Here is a 17342-nt window from a genome sequence, read left to right on the forward strand (position 1 = left end):
CATCATCAGCAATTGACTGTCGAGAAAACAACATATTGATTGTTATGACACAATTATATTTTATGACATAAACTGACTCAAGCAACACATATTTAGCTTGCCATTGCTATGGAAATGTATAATTAATATGAGAGAAAACAATGATATCCAATGCCGAGGTATCTAAGCTCAGTTGAATCTATTATTTATGAGTAGTAGTGAGTGTATTTATGGGTAATGAATACTCTGAGGTGGAGAAAGTAGTCAGATCATTTACTTAAGTTAAAGTAGCCTAGTAATACTACATTTTAAAAAAATACTCTGACAAAAGTCAAAGTACACAAGTATTATATGCAGAAGTATTGATATTGAGTTTGATATTATCATATATATTATATTAATTTATTATTGTTAGTTATTTATATTATTATTATTATGTATTATTAGTAATGCACTAACATGTAAGCAGCATCTTAATGTTGTATCTGTAGTTTAAGGTCTAACTATGGGCCATATTTCACACTAAGGCTGCACAATTTGGAAAATATATTCATGGCAAATATTTGGGCTAATACTGCAATTGAAATATGAATCATGATATTGGGAAAATTATTCTCATTTTTACTGTAAAATATATTAAAATCATCATGGTATCATTTTTGTGAGAATCTGCAGGCCTATCAAACATTTTTTTTCTAAAATATGTAGAATTCAATGTAGACCGAGACAGCATGCAGCTACACAATACTTAATTAAAAATTTTATTTTATTGCACATTTTTGCCTTTAACAAAAATTGCACCTCCTGTGATTTGGATAGTCTCCGGGTCTGCAGACACATCCTCCTTCAACAGACATCAACAAAGCATGCTGTTTAATGTCTTTTCCAGCTTGCTTAAAGCCAGTTTCTGGGTCATAAACAATGCAAGTTGTTTATATAATTCTAGTAGAAATATGCACTTTTTATTCCACTACATATATGTTTTTTATTTTGGATAAAAACTTGTTAAACAGGCCTGCACAATTATTTGAAATTTGATCAAAATAGCAATATGGACTTGTGCAATATCCAAATCACAGGAGGTGCAATTTTTGTTAAAGGCAAAAATGTGCAATAAAATACAATTTTTAACAAAGTATTGTGTAGCCGCATGCTGTCTCGGTCTACATTGAATTCTACATATTTTAGAAAAAAAATGTTTGGTAGGCCAGCAGATTCTCACAAAAATGATACCATGATGATTTTAATATATTTTCCAGTAAAAATGAGAATAATTTTCCCAATATTGTGATTCATATTGCAATTGCAGTATTAGCCCAAATATTTGCTATGAAATATTATTTCCAAATTGTGCAGCCTTATTGTGAAATATGGCCATAGTTAGACCTTAAACTACAGATACAACATTAAGATGCTGCTTACATGTTAGTGCATGACTAATAATACATAATAATAAATATAAATAACTAACAATAATTAATTAATATAATATGGTAATATCAAACTCAATATCAATACTTCTGCACAAAATACTTGTGTACGTTGACTTTTGTCAACGTACACAACGTACACAACTTTTGACGTTTGAGTATTTTTTATAAATGTAGTATTACTACTTTAACTTAACCCATAAGAACCCAGACCCAGTTATCCATAAAGGAAAGTTATGGGGGATATATCACAGACCAAGTGAACCACGCAGAACATATTTATAATGTGGGGTTTTTTTGGTCATTCTGTGTCTTTTTTTAGTAATTTTGTGGGTTTTTTGTGTCTTTTTTAAGTAATTTAGTTTTTTTCTGTGACAGCTTTTTGTGTCCTTTTTTTTAAAAGTAATTTTGTGTCTTTTTAAGTCATTTTGTCTGTCTTTTTTGTGTCTTTTTAAAGTAATTTAGATTTTTTGGTCATTTTGATACTGCCTCCAGCGGCCCCCAGGTAATTTGAGTTTGAGACCCCTGTTCTAGAATATTTAAAGTGTTTGTTACATGGGTGTCACCGTGGGTTCTTATGGGTTAAGTAAAGATTTCAGATTTGACTTTATTTATCCCACAGCGGGGAAATTTCTTTGTTACAGCTGCAGAAAATCACACAATATTGAGATAAGATAAAAAACAATCTAAGAAAGGATCTGTATCCAAATCACAGGAGGTGCAATTTTTGTTCAAGGGAAAAATGTGCAATAAAATACAATTTTTAATTAAGTATTGCAGAGACATACTATTGTGGTTTGTTGTTTTGTTTGTTTGTTTGTTTGTGTTTCTTACCATGTAACCTCCCCACACATACAGCAGGTTTTCCTCCACCACAGCTGTGTGTCCGCTCCTCTCCCGGGCCACCAGCTCCGAGCAGTGCCTCTCAAACGCAGAATCCATGACTGGCTGGCTGCTATTAATAGAAACGGAGAGAATGTGCCTTTGAGCCTAAAATTACAAAAAGAAAATCTGTCTAAAAATGTCACCTATGTTTGGTTTCATTATCGACTGCAGTTGTGAAGAGATGTGACACTGCGAGCAGTGCTGTCACAGTACAGCCTTTCATTTCCATAATGTTATTATTGTCATTGGTTTAAGATAAATATGAGTAAAAAAATATGGTTAGTCTACAACAAATGGAAGCTCCGTCACATTGTGTTGAAGGGTTGTCGTTAAAACGACCAGCAGACGGTTAGTCCACGACACGGTTATATGTTAAACATGTTTTTTCCACACAAAAAATGCATTAAAATACTCACGTGTAGGTAAGCCTTTAGCTGTCCTGATGTTTTTTTCTCATGTTGTGAACATAAAAACACAGCGGGGCAAAAAAAGTGTTTCTTTACACTCCCATAAGCTGTCAGTGCCCTTTAAGAGGGGTCTCTCTCTCTCTCTCTCTCTCTCTCTCTCTCTCTCTCTCTCTCTGTGTTGTTACCAAACACCTACAAAATAAAACACTACTTCCGGTCCTTTTTTCCCCTTTTCAAAATAGAATCCTCTTTGACCACTGTAAGGTGACCAAAATATATATATTTTTATCAAATAAATCAATAAATTAAAATATATATATTATTAAAATTTTGATGTAATCCAATGCATTTTCTTATAGATAGATAGATAGATAGATAGATAGATAGATAGATAGATAGATAGATAGATAGATAGATAGATAGATAGAAAGATAGATAGATAGATAGATAGATAGATAGATAGAAAGATAGATAGATAGATAGATAGATAGATAGATAGATAGATAGATAGATAGATAGATAGAGAAGAGGGGTCTCTCTCTCTCTCTCTCTCTCTGTGTTGTTACCAAACACCTACAAAATAAAACACTACTTCCGGTCCTTTTTTCCCCTTTTCAAAATAGAATCCCCTTTGACCACTGTAAGGTGACCAAAATATATATATTTTTATCAAATAAATCAATAAATTAAAATATATATATTATTAAAATTTTGATGTAATCCAATGCATTTTCTTATTACTCTTGAATTACTTTTCATTCTATGATTATATTTCCGTGTTACTCTGTTTATGCAGGCCATTTTATGTCATGTTGTCTTTTTTATAGACAAAAAGACACACACACACACACACACACACACACACACACACACACACACACGTAAAATAACATGTGAATCCAACACACATTCATAGAGCTGTACATGAAAATACACAAAACATTGAGGTTATAACCAAACCGTTGTAACACCTACAAACTTGTGAGGTGACCAAAATAGATTTTTTATTAAATAAATCAATAAATTAAAATATATATATATATTATTAACCATGTAAAATTAAAATTTGATGTAATCCAAAGCATTTTCTCATTACTCTTAAATTACTTTTCATTGTCATGTTGTCTTTTTTATAGACAAAGAAATGTCTATTATAATAATAATTATAATATCTATTATTTGTACGCACACACACACAAACATTGAAACATACTGTATTTTTTTTTTTTCATTTTAATTTTGGGTATAAATATTGATAAAATATCAAAAGTTTTACATTAGATTACAATAATACACGAATAAACATTAGGTAATAAAATAGTACAGGTTGGAAGCTCTTAAGGCACAAAAAATGACATGTTGAAGGAGAGTTGAAAAGCTGTATAGTCCTAAACTAAAACTGCAGTAAATTGTAAAAATGAGTCTTAGCTGTTTTTAGGTAAGCGGAGCGGAAGCCACGATTCTTCGGCGGAAGTGACGAAATACATGCGGAAGTTGTCTTTTGGCGCTAAATCTTGACCAGTCTGATAGTGACAACAAACATGGATGTCGCTCGGAAAATCAAGACAAAAGTGTCCGCTGGCTTCAAGATGCGGGGTCTTATGCTACGACCGTATGTATTTTAATTATAGTAAAACATTGTTGTATAATATTTCGACTAATATTGTAACGTTACTACCATTCAGACTGTGATGTTGTCTAGTATACTGCCCTACAAAGCCTAACTGCAGTAACGACATTTTTGGTCAAAATTGAGTTGAAACTAAAAATGAACTCCTTGATGTCTGTTTTATCTCGTGACAAAGTTTTAGATTAGATTATATAAATAAAGTATAAATATACAAATATAAAACTGTAATAATAGAATATTTGCACAGCTTGTAGCAACAGAAAGTTTTTTGAAAATAGACATATAAATATAAAAACGATTTCACAGTGCAGTTCTGTTCAACACATTCTGCATTATCCCCATATCCCCTCTATAATACACAGTATTATTTTTTGTGTACTTCAGATCAAGATCTGATAGCAAAAAATATAGAGCAGGGGTCTCAAACTCAAATTACCTGGGGGCCGCTGGAGGCAGTATCAAAATGACCAAAAAAGACACAAAATGACAAAAAATTGACACAAAATGACAAAAAATACAAAGAATTACCAAAACAGACACAACATTTTTTTTTTTTAAAAAGACACAAAATTACAAAAAAAACCCACAAAATTACAAAAAAAAGACTAAAAATTATTTTAAAAAACACAAAATTACAAAAAAAGACACTTTTTTTTTTAAACACAAAATTATTTTTTAAAAAAGACACAAAATTACCAAAAAAAGTAATTAAAGGGACCTTCCACACACAACACGGTAAAGTGCCATTCATATAAAATTCACATTAAACTTTCATATCAAGGTGAGGGCCACAAAATATCATCAAGAGGGCCGAAATTGGCCTGCGGGCCGCAAGTTTGAGACCCATGATATAGAGGGATAGACATTCTCAAATGTACCTGCCAAAAAACGTATCCCTTCTCGATAATACACAGATGCATGCTATTATATAATATTTTTAATTTTGTATAGTCCAGAGCATGCCTAATAACCTTGGTGAATATTAAGAATTGTCTTCTTTCCTAGTAAAAGTTATAGGGGGATGCACATTGGGCCTTTTAAAGAACTTTCTTATTTTTTACTTTCTCTTACTTCATAATTTATTATTTAAAGTGAAGAAGTCAGTTGAACAAGCTACTTCAAAGCAAATGTTTTCAGTGTTCCCATTCTTTCACAATGCATTTTCAAACAGCCACAAAACCTCTATATTTTAATTTGTACAGCTACAGCTCATATCTAATCATCTTCTTCTTATCACTTATCACCTTTCTATTGATGCTTATGAAATCAGCATTCATAAGCATCAATACAAGACATAAGTTATTCCACAGCTGTTTTCCACATTTTTGTTTTTTAAACGGTACATTAGAACGAAGAACCACAAAAAAGACAACCCCCAAAACAAAAAGAGAAATAAATACAATACAATAAAATACAAAGTATTATAATAATATAAAGGGAGGCAAGAGAGCAGAGAAACAGAAACATTAACAATTATACTAACAATAGCAATACATTAATAAACACAGTATGCCGACTGTGCTCATTAAAAAACCTTGATAAAATAAATGAAAATTGGATTAATCAAATCGACTCAGTTGGTCCAGAGAGGTGAGGGGACTACACACGTATGTGATGAGAAGTTGTAATCAACTTCAAGAGTGTGCATTAGAGCAGTAGTTCTCAACCTTTTTGAGTCGCGACCCCCAATTTAACATGCATGTTGTCCGTGACCCCCGCTCACTGAACACAATCTCACACGAACAGTACAGATCACCCAAAAAAGAAACAAAATGACCAAAAAAAAGGAAACAAAATGACCAAAAAAGACACAAATTGACCACAAAATGACCAAAAAAAACCCCAAAATGACCAAAAAAGGAAACAAAATTACCAAAAAGACAGAAAATGACTAAAAAAAGAAACAAAATGACTAAAAAAGACACAAATTGACCACAAAATGATAAAAAAAAGACACAAAATGACCAAAAAAGACACAAATTGACCACAAAATGACCAAAAAACCCCACCAAAATGACCAAAAAAGGAAACAAAATTACCAAAAAGACAGAAAATTACTAAAAAAAGAAACAAAATTACCAAAAAGACAGAAAATTACTAAAAAAGAAACAAAATTACCAAAAAGACAGAAAATTACTAAAAAAAGACACAAAATGACTAAAAAAGACACAAATTGACCACAAAATGATCAAAAAAAGACTACAAATTTACCAGAAAAGACACAAAATTACCAAAAAAATGGGCGGATGAAGCCTTGTGAAGCTCTTGAGGCTTCTTCCCGATTGTATCGAAAAAAGCTTCAAAGCGTCAAAGCATCAAACCCTACCAGTGACATCTAGTGGTCAGCTGTAATTAAAGCAGCCACAAACTTCCAAATGATTCACACATCTTATTGATTCCAGTTCCAACACAAAAGCATTAAAATCAGTCTTAAGCAGCTGTGTCTACTTTCTGAGAATCATTGTTCTCACATGACAGTGTTACAACACTTTGAAATTTCAATTTACTAATGAATGAAAAGATTCAAATTCAACAATGTACATGTACTTCTGTTTGAATGATTCTAAAGGGCTTCCTTGTGCCACAATATGAAAAAAAGTGAATATTGTGCTTCTGCTACAGTGTGAAAATGAAGTGCTTGTGTGCATGAGGGAATTATGCAATTGAAGATCTTGTGTAACGTTATAAAGCGTTATAAAACAGCATTTAACCAATGAAGCAGAGCTGAATGTTGAAATCATTCAACTCACTTCAGGTGCTTCGTTGTGACGTATGAAGCCTCAAATGTCATCGGTCACATGATCACAGAGCTTTGATACAAGTCTCAGCACAGTGTTTTGAACCAGCCTGCCTCAAAAGAGTGAAACAGGCTTCAGAGCCTCAGTGTCAAACGGCCCATCTCTTGTGTGCGTGTCTCAGTGTGTGTGACAGAGCACTGTTATTATTATTGTGTATTATTGTATATTATGTATTCTACCTGCTGCCCAACAACTCATCTGTCCCTGAATCTATTTATTATTGTCCCTGATGCAGCTGCTCTTTTAATCAAAATTACAATATGGACTAGTGCAATATCGAAATTTGCTGGAAGGAGCTATGTGTTAAAATACCATTTTGGATTAAGTATTGTGGTGCTGCAGCCTACAAATCCTATTCTACAGACTTCTACAGAGATAATAATAATTTAATTGTTCTTTGTTTTGTGCTCCAGTGAAGCCAGCAAATACCTTGTGGAGGCCCTGGAGTCTGTCGATGCCTCTGAACTGGATGATATCATTGAAAAGGTCCTGGATGCAGTGGAAAAGCAGCCATGTAAGTGTGATATGTGGTTCTACAGATCACTGTGTGTTAGGGCTGCACAATTAATTAAATTTTAATCGTGATCACGATTTTGGCCGCCACGATGAAGTTTACCTGATCGTCGGCGATATTTTTCAAAAAAGCGACTGTCGACAAATCCAGCGACTTTTTCTGGTGTTATTGGAGACTCCTTCTTACTCATCTTTTTTTTATATACATATTTTTTTTTTATTGTCAATTTTCAGAGTAACAAATAACATACATACACAAATAATAATAAAGATAATAATAAAAGGTAAATAAATAAAAACTAGACACAAACTATGTCAAAACAGAATATACACAATATAATGTTGGAGTTGAATGTCCACTTGAGTGCATCAGAATTAAATATCCACTTGAGTGTAGTTCTTACTCTTTTTAACGGGGGCCGGCGGCTCGTTAAGAAGACTAAGAACAAATCGAAGATGCACAGTCCTCCTGCAGCAGTCTCTCCCAGCTGCAGAGCCAGAGGGGATGTTAACTCCTTAGCGTCCAGTCTGCAAATTGCTAACAGCCTAACAGTTAGCTCTGTAGCAGTACAGTGTGTATGTGCTGCTGCTGCAGGAAGTGGAGGACAATAGGAACTAAAAATTGTTCCTATTGTCTGTTTAAAAGTAGTGCAATAATACTACAGATGTTTCCCCTAACATGATGAATAATCCTGATTAATAATCGTGATTATCATTTTGGCCATAATCGTGCAGCCCTACTGTGTGTTTCGTGCACTTAATCTGTTTTCATGCAGCTTGTTACAGGTTGTGACCACAGTTTGTTTTCCTACAGTGTCCTCTAACATGATCGAGCTGTCTGTGCTAGAGATTGCTGTTCAGGATTGCACTCAGTCATGTGATGAAACCATGTAAGTGTTTTTTTTCCATTAACTAATCATAATCATGCAACAATTACAATACAAACTTCGGTAACACTTTAGATTAGGGAACACACATTCAACATTAATTAGTGGGTCACTTTGCGCCAATGTTAGTCTACCAGTGACCCACTTTGAAGAGCATGGGTCTCAAACTTGCGACCCACGGGCAAATTGTGGCCCTCGTGATGATATTTTGTGGCCCCCACCTTGATATGAAAGTTTAATGTGAGTTTTATATGAATGGCACTTTACCATGTTTTTTTTTTGGTAATATTGTGTCTTTTTTTTGGTAATTTTGTGTCTTTTTAAAATAATTGTATGTCTTTTTTGGTAATTCTGTGTCTGCTTTTATAATTTTGTGTCTTTTTTTAGTAATTTTGTCTTTTTTTGTAATTTTGTGTCCTTTTTTTTGTAATTTTGTGTCTTTTTAATGATTTTGTGTCTTTTTTTTGGTCATTTTATGTCTTTTTAAGTAATTTAGTTTTTTTCTGTCATTTTGTGTCTTTTTAGTAATTTTGTGTCTTTTTTGGGTCATTTCGATCTGAGGTTACTGAAGGAAAACTCTTTAGTTAATGGCTTACTGGTTGTATAATAAGGTCATGCAGAATAAGGCATTAATAACTACTTAATAAGGACTAATTAAGAGCCAATATGTTACTTATTTGCATGCTAATAAGCAACTAATTAATGTTGAATATGTGTTCCCTAATCTAAAGTGTTACCCAAACCTATTTTAATGGATTAAATAGCTGTAGCTAAAAGCTTTCTAACTGTCTTTCAGAGATAATGTTTTCAACATCATTGGAGCTTATGACGTGCCCAGATACATTTACAGCGTGGAGCGGAAGAAATTTGTGCCGTGAGTAAAGAGACCGTTTCTTCTCTATTTGTGACCAAATAAATCCAAAAGTATTTAAATTACAATTGCTAAATTTGTGTTGCTGATGTTAGAGATGCTGATGTATGAGACTCTGTAAATCTGTTAACTCTAATGTGTTGCAGACAGTTTTAAAAGTTTTTTTTTTAAAAACATTTTGTCTTTATTTGGAATCACTTTATTTTCAATAGCACATTACACAGTCATCACCATTATGATAATTGGCATTGTGATCCATATTTTCACATTTTTATCTAGTTATAAACAAAACTGAACTTGGGGGTGTTTACATCTACAGCAAGCAGTAGAACAGATTAAAAATAAAAATTAAAGTTACATAATATTAAACAAAAGAAGGGCGTTTCCGTTTCGGGGTGATGTATAATCTTCACTTGTCCCAGATTTCCTCAAATTTGGCTTTCTGAAGCCTCACAGAGAAAGTGATTCTTTCCATTACAAATACCACTCATCTATAGATGGGCTGTCTGGCTTAAGCCATTTCCTTGTTATGTTTTTTTTAGCAGCTACACTCAGTACTCCAAAAAGGTATTTTGTGTTTTTATTTGAGGATGTAGTGCAGAGAGTGCAGAAGCCCAAAAAGAAATTCATCCCAAATGATGTGCAATGTTTGTCCCAAATATTATACACTGCAAAAAAGGGGTGTCTAAAAACAAGATAAACACTAAATCTGAGGGAAATTATCTTGGTGCTTTCTTAAATTAAAAATGCTAAATCTAGAAACAAGCATGTTGAACGCTTAAAATAAGAAATGAACTCTTAAAACAAGATAAATTATCTAACACTTCTAAATCTGAAGGTTTTTTTTAATCTTTTTATCTAAGAAACAAATAATTTGCAGTGCACTCTGCTCGGGCCAGTTCATCGCTGCTTGCAGCTTTAATGTATCTTGTTTTAAGAGTTAATTTCTTATTTTAAGTGTTCAACATGCTTATTTCTAGATGTAATAATCTTAATTTAAGAAAGCTTGTCAAGTGAAATCATCTGTCCATGCAGCAAGATCATTTCCCTCAGACTTAGTGTTTTTATCTTGTCTTTAAACACACCTTTTTTACAGTGTTACAGTGAGTTTTTATGTTTGTTTTTTCGTTCAGCATTAGCATGACGAGCCATTCTGCACCCAGTCTGTGTGGAGTGGCCAGAGACAAAGCTGAACTGTTCAGAGAGCGCTACACCATCCTGCAGCAGGTCAGTGAGCTGCAGGCCGACCATCACTCTGTTTGCTGCCCAGCATGTGTAGCTTGCATGTTGTATTCACACAGACGTTTGTTTTGTAGCGTATACATCGGCACCAGCTCTTCACGCCGCCTGCTATAGGGACTGCTGTTGAAGAGGGCCAAAACAAGTTTCAGGTAATAAATGTTCAAATTGAAAATAAAACACACTGTACCTACTATTTTGCATTTGTGTAACAGATTATTCTGTGTTTCTTTTCTAGCTCAAGACAATTGAAGCGCTGCTTGGTAGCACGGCTAAACTGGGAGAGGTGATCGTACTCGGGATGATCACACAAATGAAAGAGGTGAGTTAGGGAGGAAATGTTCAGGGTTCGTACGGATGCTTGAAATCCTTGAAAATGCTTAAATTTTAATGTTGTATTTTCAAGGTTTGAAAAGTGCTTGGATTTTGGATAAAGTGCTTGAAAATGCTTGAAATTCTTACTGTATTTCTCTTGCAATCTGACTATAGATAATCACATGTTCAGTGAAAAGAATACTAAATTGAAAATTGAGATTAGCAAACTGTACTTTTGGTTGTTAAAAGTGTAACAACATCGCTGTCGGTATGGTTGAGTGAAATCACCCCTTTTAGCATGTAAGTACTCATCTAAAACATGCAATTTACAACCGTTGTAAGGTACTGGAGAAGCTTGAAAATGAACCTTGAAAGTCTTTGAAAAGTGCTTGAATTTGACCACTGAAAAAGTGTATGAACCTTGAATGTTTTTGGAGGCTTTCGTGTCAGTTTTTCAGTATAATTTATATTTCCATCTAGTTTCTGAAACATTTCTTAACTCTCTTTTAGGGTAAATTTTTCCTGGAGGACCCGAGTGGAACAGTACAGCTGGAGATGTCCAAAGCAATATCCTTTTCTGTGTTTGTACAAGCTGGTCAACAAAAACTGCCATATATACAGTCATGGAAGAAATTATTAGAGCGCCTTTGTTTTCTTCAATTTCTTGTTCATTTTAATGCCTGGTACAACTAAAGGTACATTTGTTTGGACACATATAACAACAAAAATAGCTCATAAGAGTTTAATTTAAGAGCTGATATCTAGACATTTTCCATTGTTTTCTTTATAATAACCAAAGTCATTATCAAGAAAACCATGGAAAATGTCTGGATATCAGCTCTTAAATTAAACTCTTATCAGATATTTTTGTTGTTATCATTATATTTGTCCTAACAAATGTACCTTTAGTTGTACCAGGCATTAAAATGAACAAGAAATTGAAGAAAACAAGGGTGGTCTAATATTTTTTTCCATGACTGTATATATATAAAGTAGATTTTACAAAGGATGTATTCCTTAACAATGTTCCTACCAGTTCCATAACGGCCTGTACACAGAGTCCTGCTTCGTACTGGCAGAGGGTGAGACAACAACTACTACTACAGTATACAAAAACATGCAATAAGTTTAATAATAATAAGATATTTAGTATTTTTACATACATTATTGTTAGTAATATTTTGCCCTTTGTTGTGTAGGTTGGTATGAGGACTCGGTTTTCCATGTCAATGGTTTTGGTTTTCCACCAACAGAGCCATCATCAGGCACAAGGTCAGTATTGGGACTGCATTACAATATCATATATTTATTTTAAAATATGATGTATTTTTGGTTTAAGTTATGCACTTGGATACGCTTTGCAGTACCAGCACTGAGCTTTTGTAGGATTTTTTTAAACTTGAGTATTTGTAAATATAGACTGAATTAGGGCTGGGCGATATATCGATATAAAAAACATATTGCAGATAAATTTTGCGCTGTGATCCTTGCTCCAGGCAAGCTGCTGTATATAAATGCTGCCCTTACTAGGGTTTGTCATATTTAGTTCTTTTGTAATGTTCGTTATTCTTTTCTCATATAAATATATTTATTTCAGAAAAAGATTGGCCTATTTTATTTCATAGGTTATTTTTATTTAAGATACAATTATTTTAGATAAAAGAATTTTGAGCTTTGATTTAAAAAAAAAAAAAAAAAAAAGGTACTCCTGTTGTTATACATTAATAAAACTAATAAATTCAATAAAACTTCTTGTGACATGTCATATTTGACTTTGACTGAACATTTGCTCTCACTTTGCAATAAAAAAATCGGGATATATATCTTATATGGATATTCAGCCGAAATATATCGCGACTCACTGACACTTCTTGCGTTCTTTTTACTTCCAGGGCATACTACGGCAATCTGAACTTCTTTGGCGGGCCGTCCACCACTTCAGTGAAGGCTTCGGCCAAGCTGAAGCAGCTGGAGGAGGAGAACGAGGACGCCATGTTTGTTATTGTGTCTGATGTGTGGCTGGACAGTGTCGAAGTGATGGAGAAGCTCAACCTCATGTTCTCAGGTCTGATATTGCGTCATAGTCTTATACTCAAGTCAAGAATATGCACATTATGAGTCACAAATCACTTTTAGCTTCACTCTGTTTCTGCCTCCAGGCTACGCTTCGATGCCTCCCACCTGCTTCATTTTCTGTGGTAACTTCTCTTCTGCCCCGTATGGGAAAGCACAGATCAAATCACTCAAAGGTGAGACTGCTGGGTCCTCCTCACTCATAACAGACATGTCCAAACTATTCCAGAAAGGACCATGGAGCTGCACGTTTTCCTTCCAAGAAGCACAACAGACACGAGTAATTTAATCAACTGACCTCAGGGTTCAAACAGCTGATCAGTGTGTGTTCTTGATTGGTTGGAACAAAAATCTGCAGCAGCATGGCCCTTTATGGAATAGTTTGGACTCATAACATAATGTAGATTTTGATGTCTGTTTGAGCAGCATTTCAGAATCAAATGTTTCTCCTTCTAGAGTCCCTGAAGACTCTGGCTGATGCTATATGTGCATACCCGAGCATCCAGAGCAGGTAAGATGTGATAGTTACTCTATTAGGTGGAGGTGTTTTTACTATGACGAGGTTTATCTTTATTTGACAAGGGCAATTCATGTAGCAATTGTTACATTTGACACTTTTTTATTAATTTTTATATTGTTATATATTTATTGTTATTGTTACCTATATTGTTCATTGTTTTTGTAACTTGTAGCAATCTGGAACCAGAATTGGATTGGACTGGATTTAAACATTTTTAACTTAAAATAGCTGCACAGCTGTTTTTATATAAAAAAAGGAAATATATTAAATGTGTTTGTTAGAGCTCAGGGAAATTGCCTCGAAAAACAGAAAAAATGAGTCAGAAAAACAAACCAAAAAATAAATTAGTTTTTTAAATGAGTTTTTTTGTTTTTGAGTGCAATATGCATCGGTAGATAAGAAAGCCCCAAGTTTCACTTTGTTTACCATCATCCTGCAGCTGCCGCTTCGTGTTTGTTCCTGGTCCTGAAGACCCGGGTCCAGGCTCCATCCTGCCAAGGTAAACACTCAGAGACTTTTTGACATCACTGTGTGAGTTTCGTTCAGCGGTTTGAACAAATGTGGATGAATGTGTTTTCCTTCAGGCCTCCTCTGGCAGATCACATCACAGAGGAGTTCAGACAGAGGGTCCCGTTCTCAGTGTTCACTACCAACCCATGCAGGTAAAACATATTGTTGTTGTTTTTGTTTTGTTTTTTATAATTTTATTTTTATTAAGAAAGTCATACAGTCCAGGAGTCGAAAATACCAATTTGTATATAGAATTTTCATCAGGCAATATACAGTAAATACATTTTGATACAAACACCAATCCAACAGGTGTACTAAGACGTATGACTTTTCTTTCATCAGTTGCTTTCCCTTTTTATTTTATTTTTAATTTAAATAAAATATTTATTTTTTTAAAGCTTGCTCACATATAAATGACTTTAAATCCCGCAGGATAGTTTAAAAAAAAAGTAAATACAGAATATGATTGACATACATTTTATTTTTATTTTTTTATTCATTTATTTATTTTTAAATGTTTTATTATTATTATTATTATTTTTTGCCTTTTTATTTTACTTTAATGTTAATCAAACTATAAACAGCTGAACAAAAGATGTCACACTGACTCTGTGATACCAGTTGATCTTCTTTAAAAACAAACAAAACATATTGTTTTATTATTTATTTTTTTTGCCTTTTTATTTTTATTTTACTTTAATGTTAATCAAACTATAAACAGCTGAGCAAAAGATGTCACACTGACTCTGTGATATCAGCAGATCTTCTTAAAAAACAAACAAGCAAACAAACAAAACATACTATTTTAATGTTTAATAAAGTATTTCTGATTCTATTTCTGATAAATTTGCAGCTTAGAAACTAAAAGTGAGCTGCTTTGTTTTCCCTGTCAGGATCCAGTACTGCAGCCAGGAGATCGTCATCATCAGGGAGGACCTGGTCAACAAGATGTGCAGGAACTGTGTCCGGTTACCCAGTAATAACCTCGACATCCCTAACCATGTGAGTTTAGCTTCTCTTCCCCCTCGTCACACAGACACACACTGTTATGAGTTGTGTTGTCAGAGGGTGTTCTGTCTTTGGCCTTAATATTTTAAATTTCTGTCATTCTTTCTAAGTGCTTGTTGAGCAATGACTCTTCGCTGCAAAGTTGTTTGTGAACGGCCCGACTGGTCTCATTTCAACAAAAGTGAAATGTGCTTTTATTTTTGTAAATAAATGAGAGAAGATAAACTTGTCAATTCACTTGTCAGAGCAGCTCCTAGAGGCAGGAAAGCAGGTGAAAAAAAGGTATAATAGTAATAATAAAAAATGAATTTTAAAAAAGCCGAACTTTGCAGCTTTATTTTGACAACTTCCTGACACAATATCCTGACACACATGGTGCCTATAGATTCCTTAGATATTCTAGTTTCATATGATACCAGTATCTCCAGTATAAAAATGGCGAAAATGCTGCCGGCTGTCAGAATACTAAATATATAGATATAATATTACCAGGCAAAATATTGCGATACTCTGCTGTATGGGTTTCCCCCAGCTCTAATGATCATGTGATTTTCCTCCTCCTCTCCTCAGTTTGTGAAGACCATCCTGTCACAAGGTCACTTGACTCCGCTGCCCCTGTACGTCAGTCCTGTTTACTGGGCCTACGACTACTCCCTGCGTGCCTACCCAGTCCCTGATGTCATCGTCTTTGCAGACAAATACGACCCATTCAGCATCAAAAACACAGACTGCCTCTGTGTCAACCCGGTAAGAAACAGAAACCTCAGTGAGGGCTCTAAAACTGTCCTCAAGTCAATGTTTTTTAACCCTCTGGAGTCTCCAAAAGCTCCAAAGCTTTACTTCTTCATCACATCCAGACTAGAAAACAAAGCAGCGTGGAGCCCTACTGTAAATTTACCTCTAAAGTTCTGGCTGTAAACTCCATGAGGCCAGTTTCAGTTTGATGATGATATACCAAGTAAAACTGGAGACAAGCTCAAATAGATTTAGTATAAAATGACAGAACTGGATGTAGCCCTATTATATGTTATATTTGCAACATTTTGATTTTTTTATTGAGCATGATAGTGTTTTGAAAATTAAAAAAAAAGGATTAAAAATCACATTTTATGTTGGACTAAAAGACTAAAAAAGACACAAAATGACCAGAAAAAGACACAAAATGACCCAAAATGAGAAGAGAAAATGACCCAAAAAAACACAGAAGACACAAAATGACCTAAAAAAAGACACAAAAATGAATAAAAAAAGACACAAAGTGACCAAAAAAAGACAAAATTACAAAAAAAAGACACAAAAATGAATAAAAAAAGACACAAAGTGACCAAAAAAAGACACAAAATTACCAAAAAAGACACAAAATGAGAGGACAAAATGACAATAAAAACACAGAAGAAGACACAAAATGACTAAAAAAGACACAACAAAAGACACAAAATGACTAAAAAATACACAAAAAGACCCAAATTGTTACGCTAAACACACAAGACACAAATAAAATAGAGTCCCACTAGAATAAAAAACAGAGTTGGGTGACAGGATCACACACAATCACAAGATCACATTTATGTTGGTTTTTCTTTGTTTCTTTTTGGTTCAAAATGTTGATCCAGTAAGTCATAATAAAAAAATCAGGATGAAAGCAGGATGAAAAGGATTCAGGAATGGACTAAATAGCCCAAGACTCCATAGAGTTAAAGTTAATTAATTGTATTGTCTCATGATGTGTGTGTCACTACATCATTTCTTTCTTTCTACAGGGATCATTCCCAAAAAGTGGCTTCACATTTAAAGTGTACTACCCATCCAACAGAACTGTTGAGGACAGGTGGGTTTGTTCTTATGGTTTCAGTCATTCCTCCACATCATCAACTGTAGTTTTAATCGTCATTAATGCTCAAACTAATCAGCCGTGTTCTTTTGTGTTCACAGCAAACTACAAGGACTCTGAAGAAAATATTGGATGTAAAGGTGGATGTGTGTCAGTTGTTTGTATATAGCTTATGTATGATACTGTATGTTTAAAATGGATTGGTGATCAAATTGCTGTAGTGTTTTTATTTTGTATTAATCTATATGTTTGTCTGTTTTTCTAAAAAATAAAAGTTTTATTCCACTGAACATCCTGACATCTTTGTTTCTGCACAGTGAGCTATCTCAGAAACTCAATAGTCTACCTTGCATGTCTTCAATGCAGATGATAGTTTTTTTTTTCGGATTTTAATGAAATTGCACTCATAGTGTCAAATTATAATTTTTATTCTTGATATTTGCGAG

At 33.8% G+C, this 17342-nt stretch overlaps 2 protein-coding genes across 2 annotated transcripts in view; one reads left to right on the plus strand and one right to left on the minus strand.

Moving 5' to 3' along the window:
- Positions 1-2840, minus strand: part of LOC131988348 (kelch domain-containing protein 1-like) — a 10476-nt gene extending 7636 nt beyond the window's left edge. Inside the window, exons 1-3 of the mRNA XM_059353468.1 lie at positions 2711-2840; positions 2244-2364; positions 1-16 (exon numbers count right to left, since the gene is read on the minus strand). The exon at positions 1-16 is cut by the window's left edge and continues 55 nt beyond it. Coding sequence (XP_059209451.1) covers positions 1-16; positions 2244-2351 — 124 coding nt within the window. The 5' untranslated portion in view covers positions 2352-2364; positions 2711-2840. The remainder of the gene's footprint in view (positions 17-2243; positions 2365-2710) is intronic.
- Positions 2841-4191: 1351 nt separating this feature from the next.
- On the plus strand, positions 4192-17186 carry pole2 (polymerase (DNA directed), epsilon 2). The gene is made up of 19 exons (XM_059353454.1): positions 4192-4313; positions 7543-7643; positions 8457-8532; positions 9326-9403; positions 10534-10627; positions 10717-10791; positions 10878-10961; positions 11465-11521; positions 11988-12036; positions 12154-12226; positions 12847-13019; positions 13114-13203; positions 13484-13538; positions 13987-14046; positions 14132-14209; positions 14951-15059; positions 15636-15812; positions 16826-16893; positions 16998-17186. Exons 1-19 carry the CDS (start codon positions 4243-4245, stop codon positions 17014-17016), a joined length of 1587 nt encoding a protein of 528 aa, XP_059209437.1. The 5' UTR covers positions 4192-4242; the 3' UTR covers positions 17017-17186.
- Positions 17187-17342: the final 156 nt, after the last annotated feature.

The sequence above is a fragment of the Centropristis striata genome, chromosome 16, assembly GCF_030273125.1.
Source record: "Centropristis striata isolate RG_2023a ecotype Rhode Island chromosome 16, C.striata_1.0, whole genome shotgun sequence".
NCBI lineage: Eukaryota > Metazoa > Chordata > Actinopteri > Perciformes > Serranidae > Centropristis > Centropristis striata.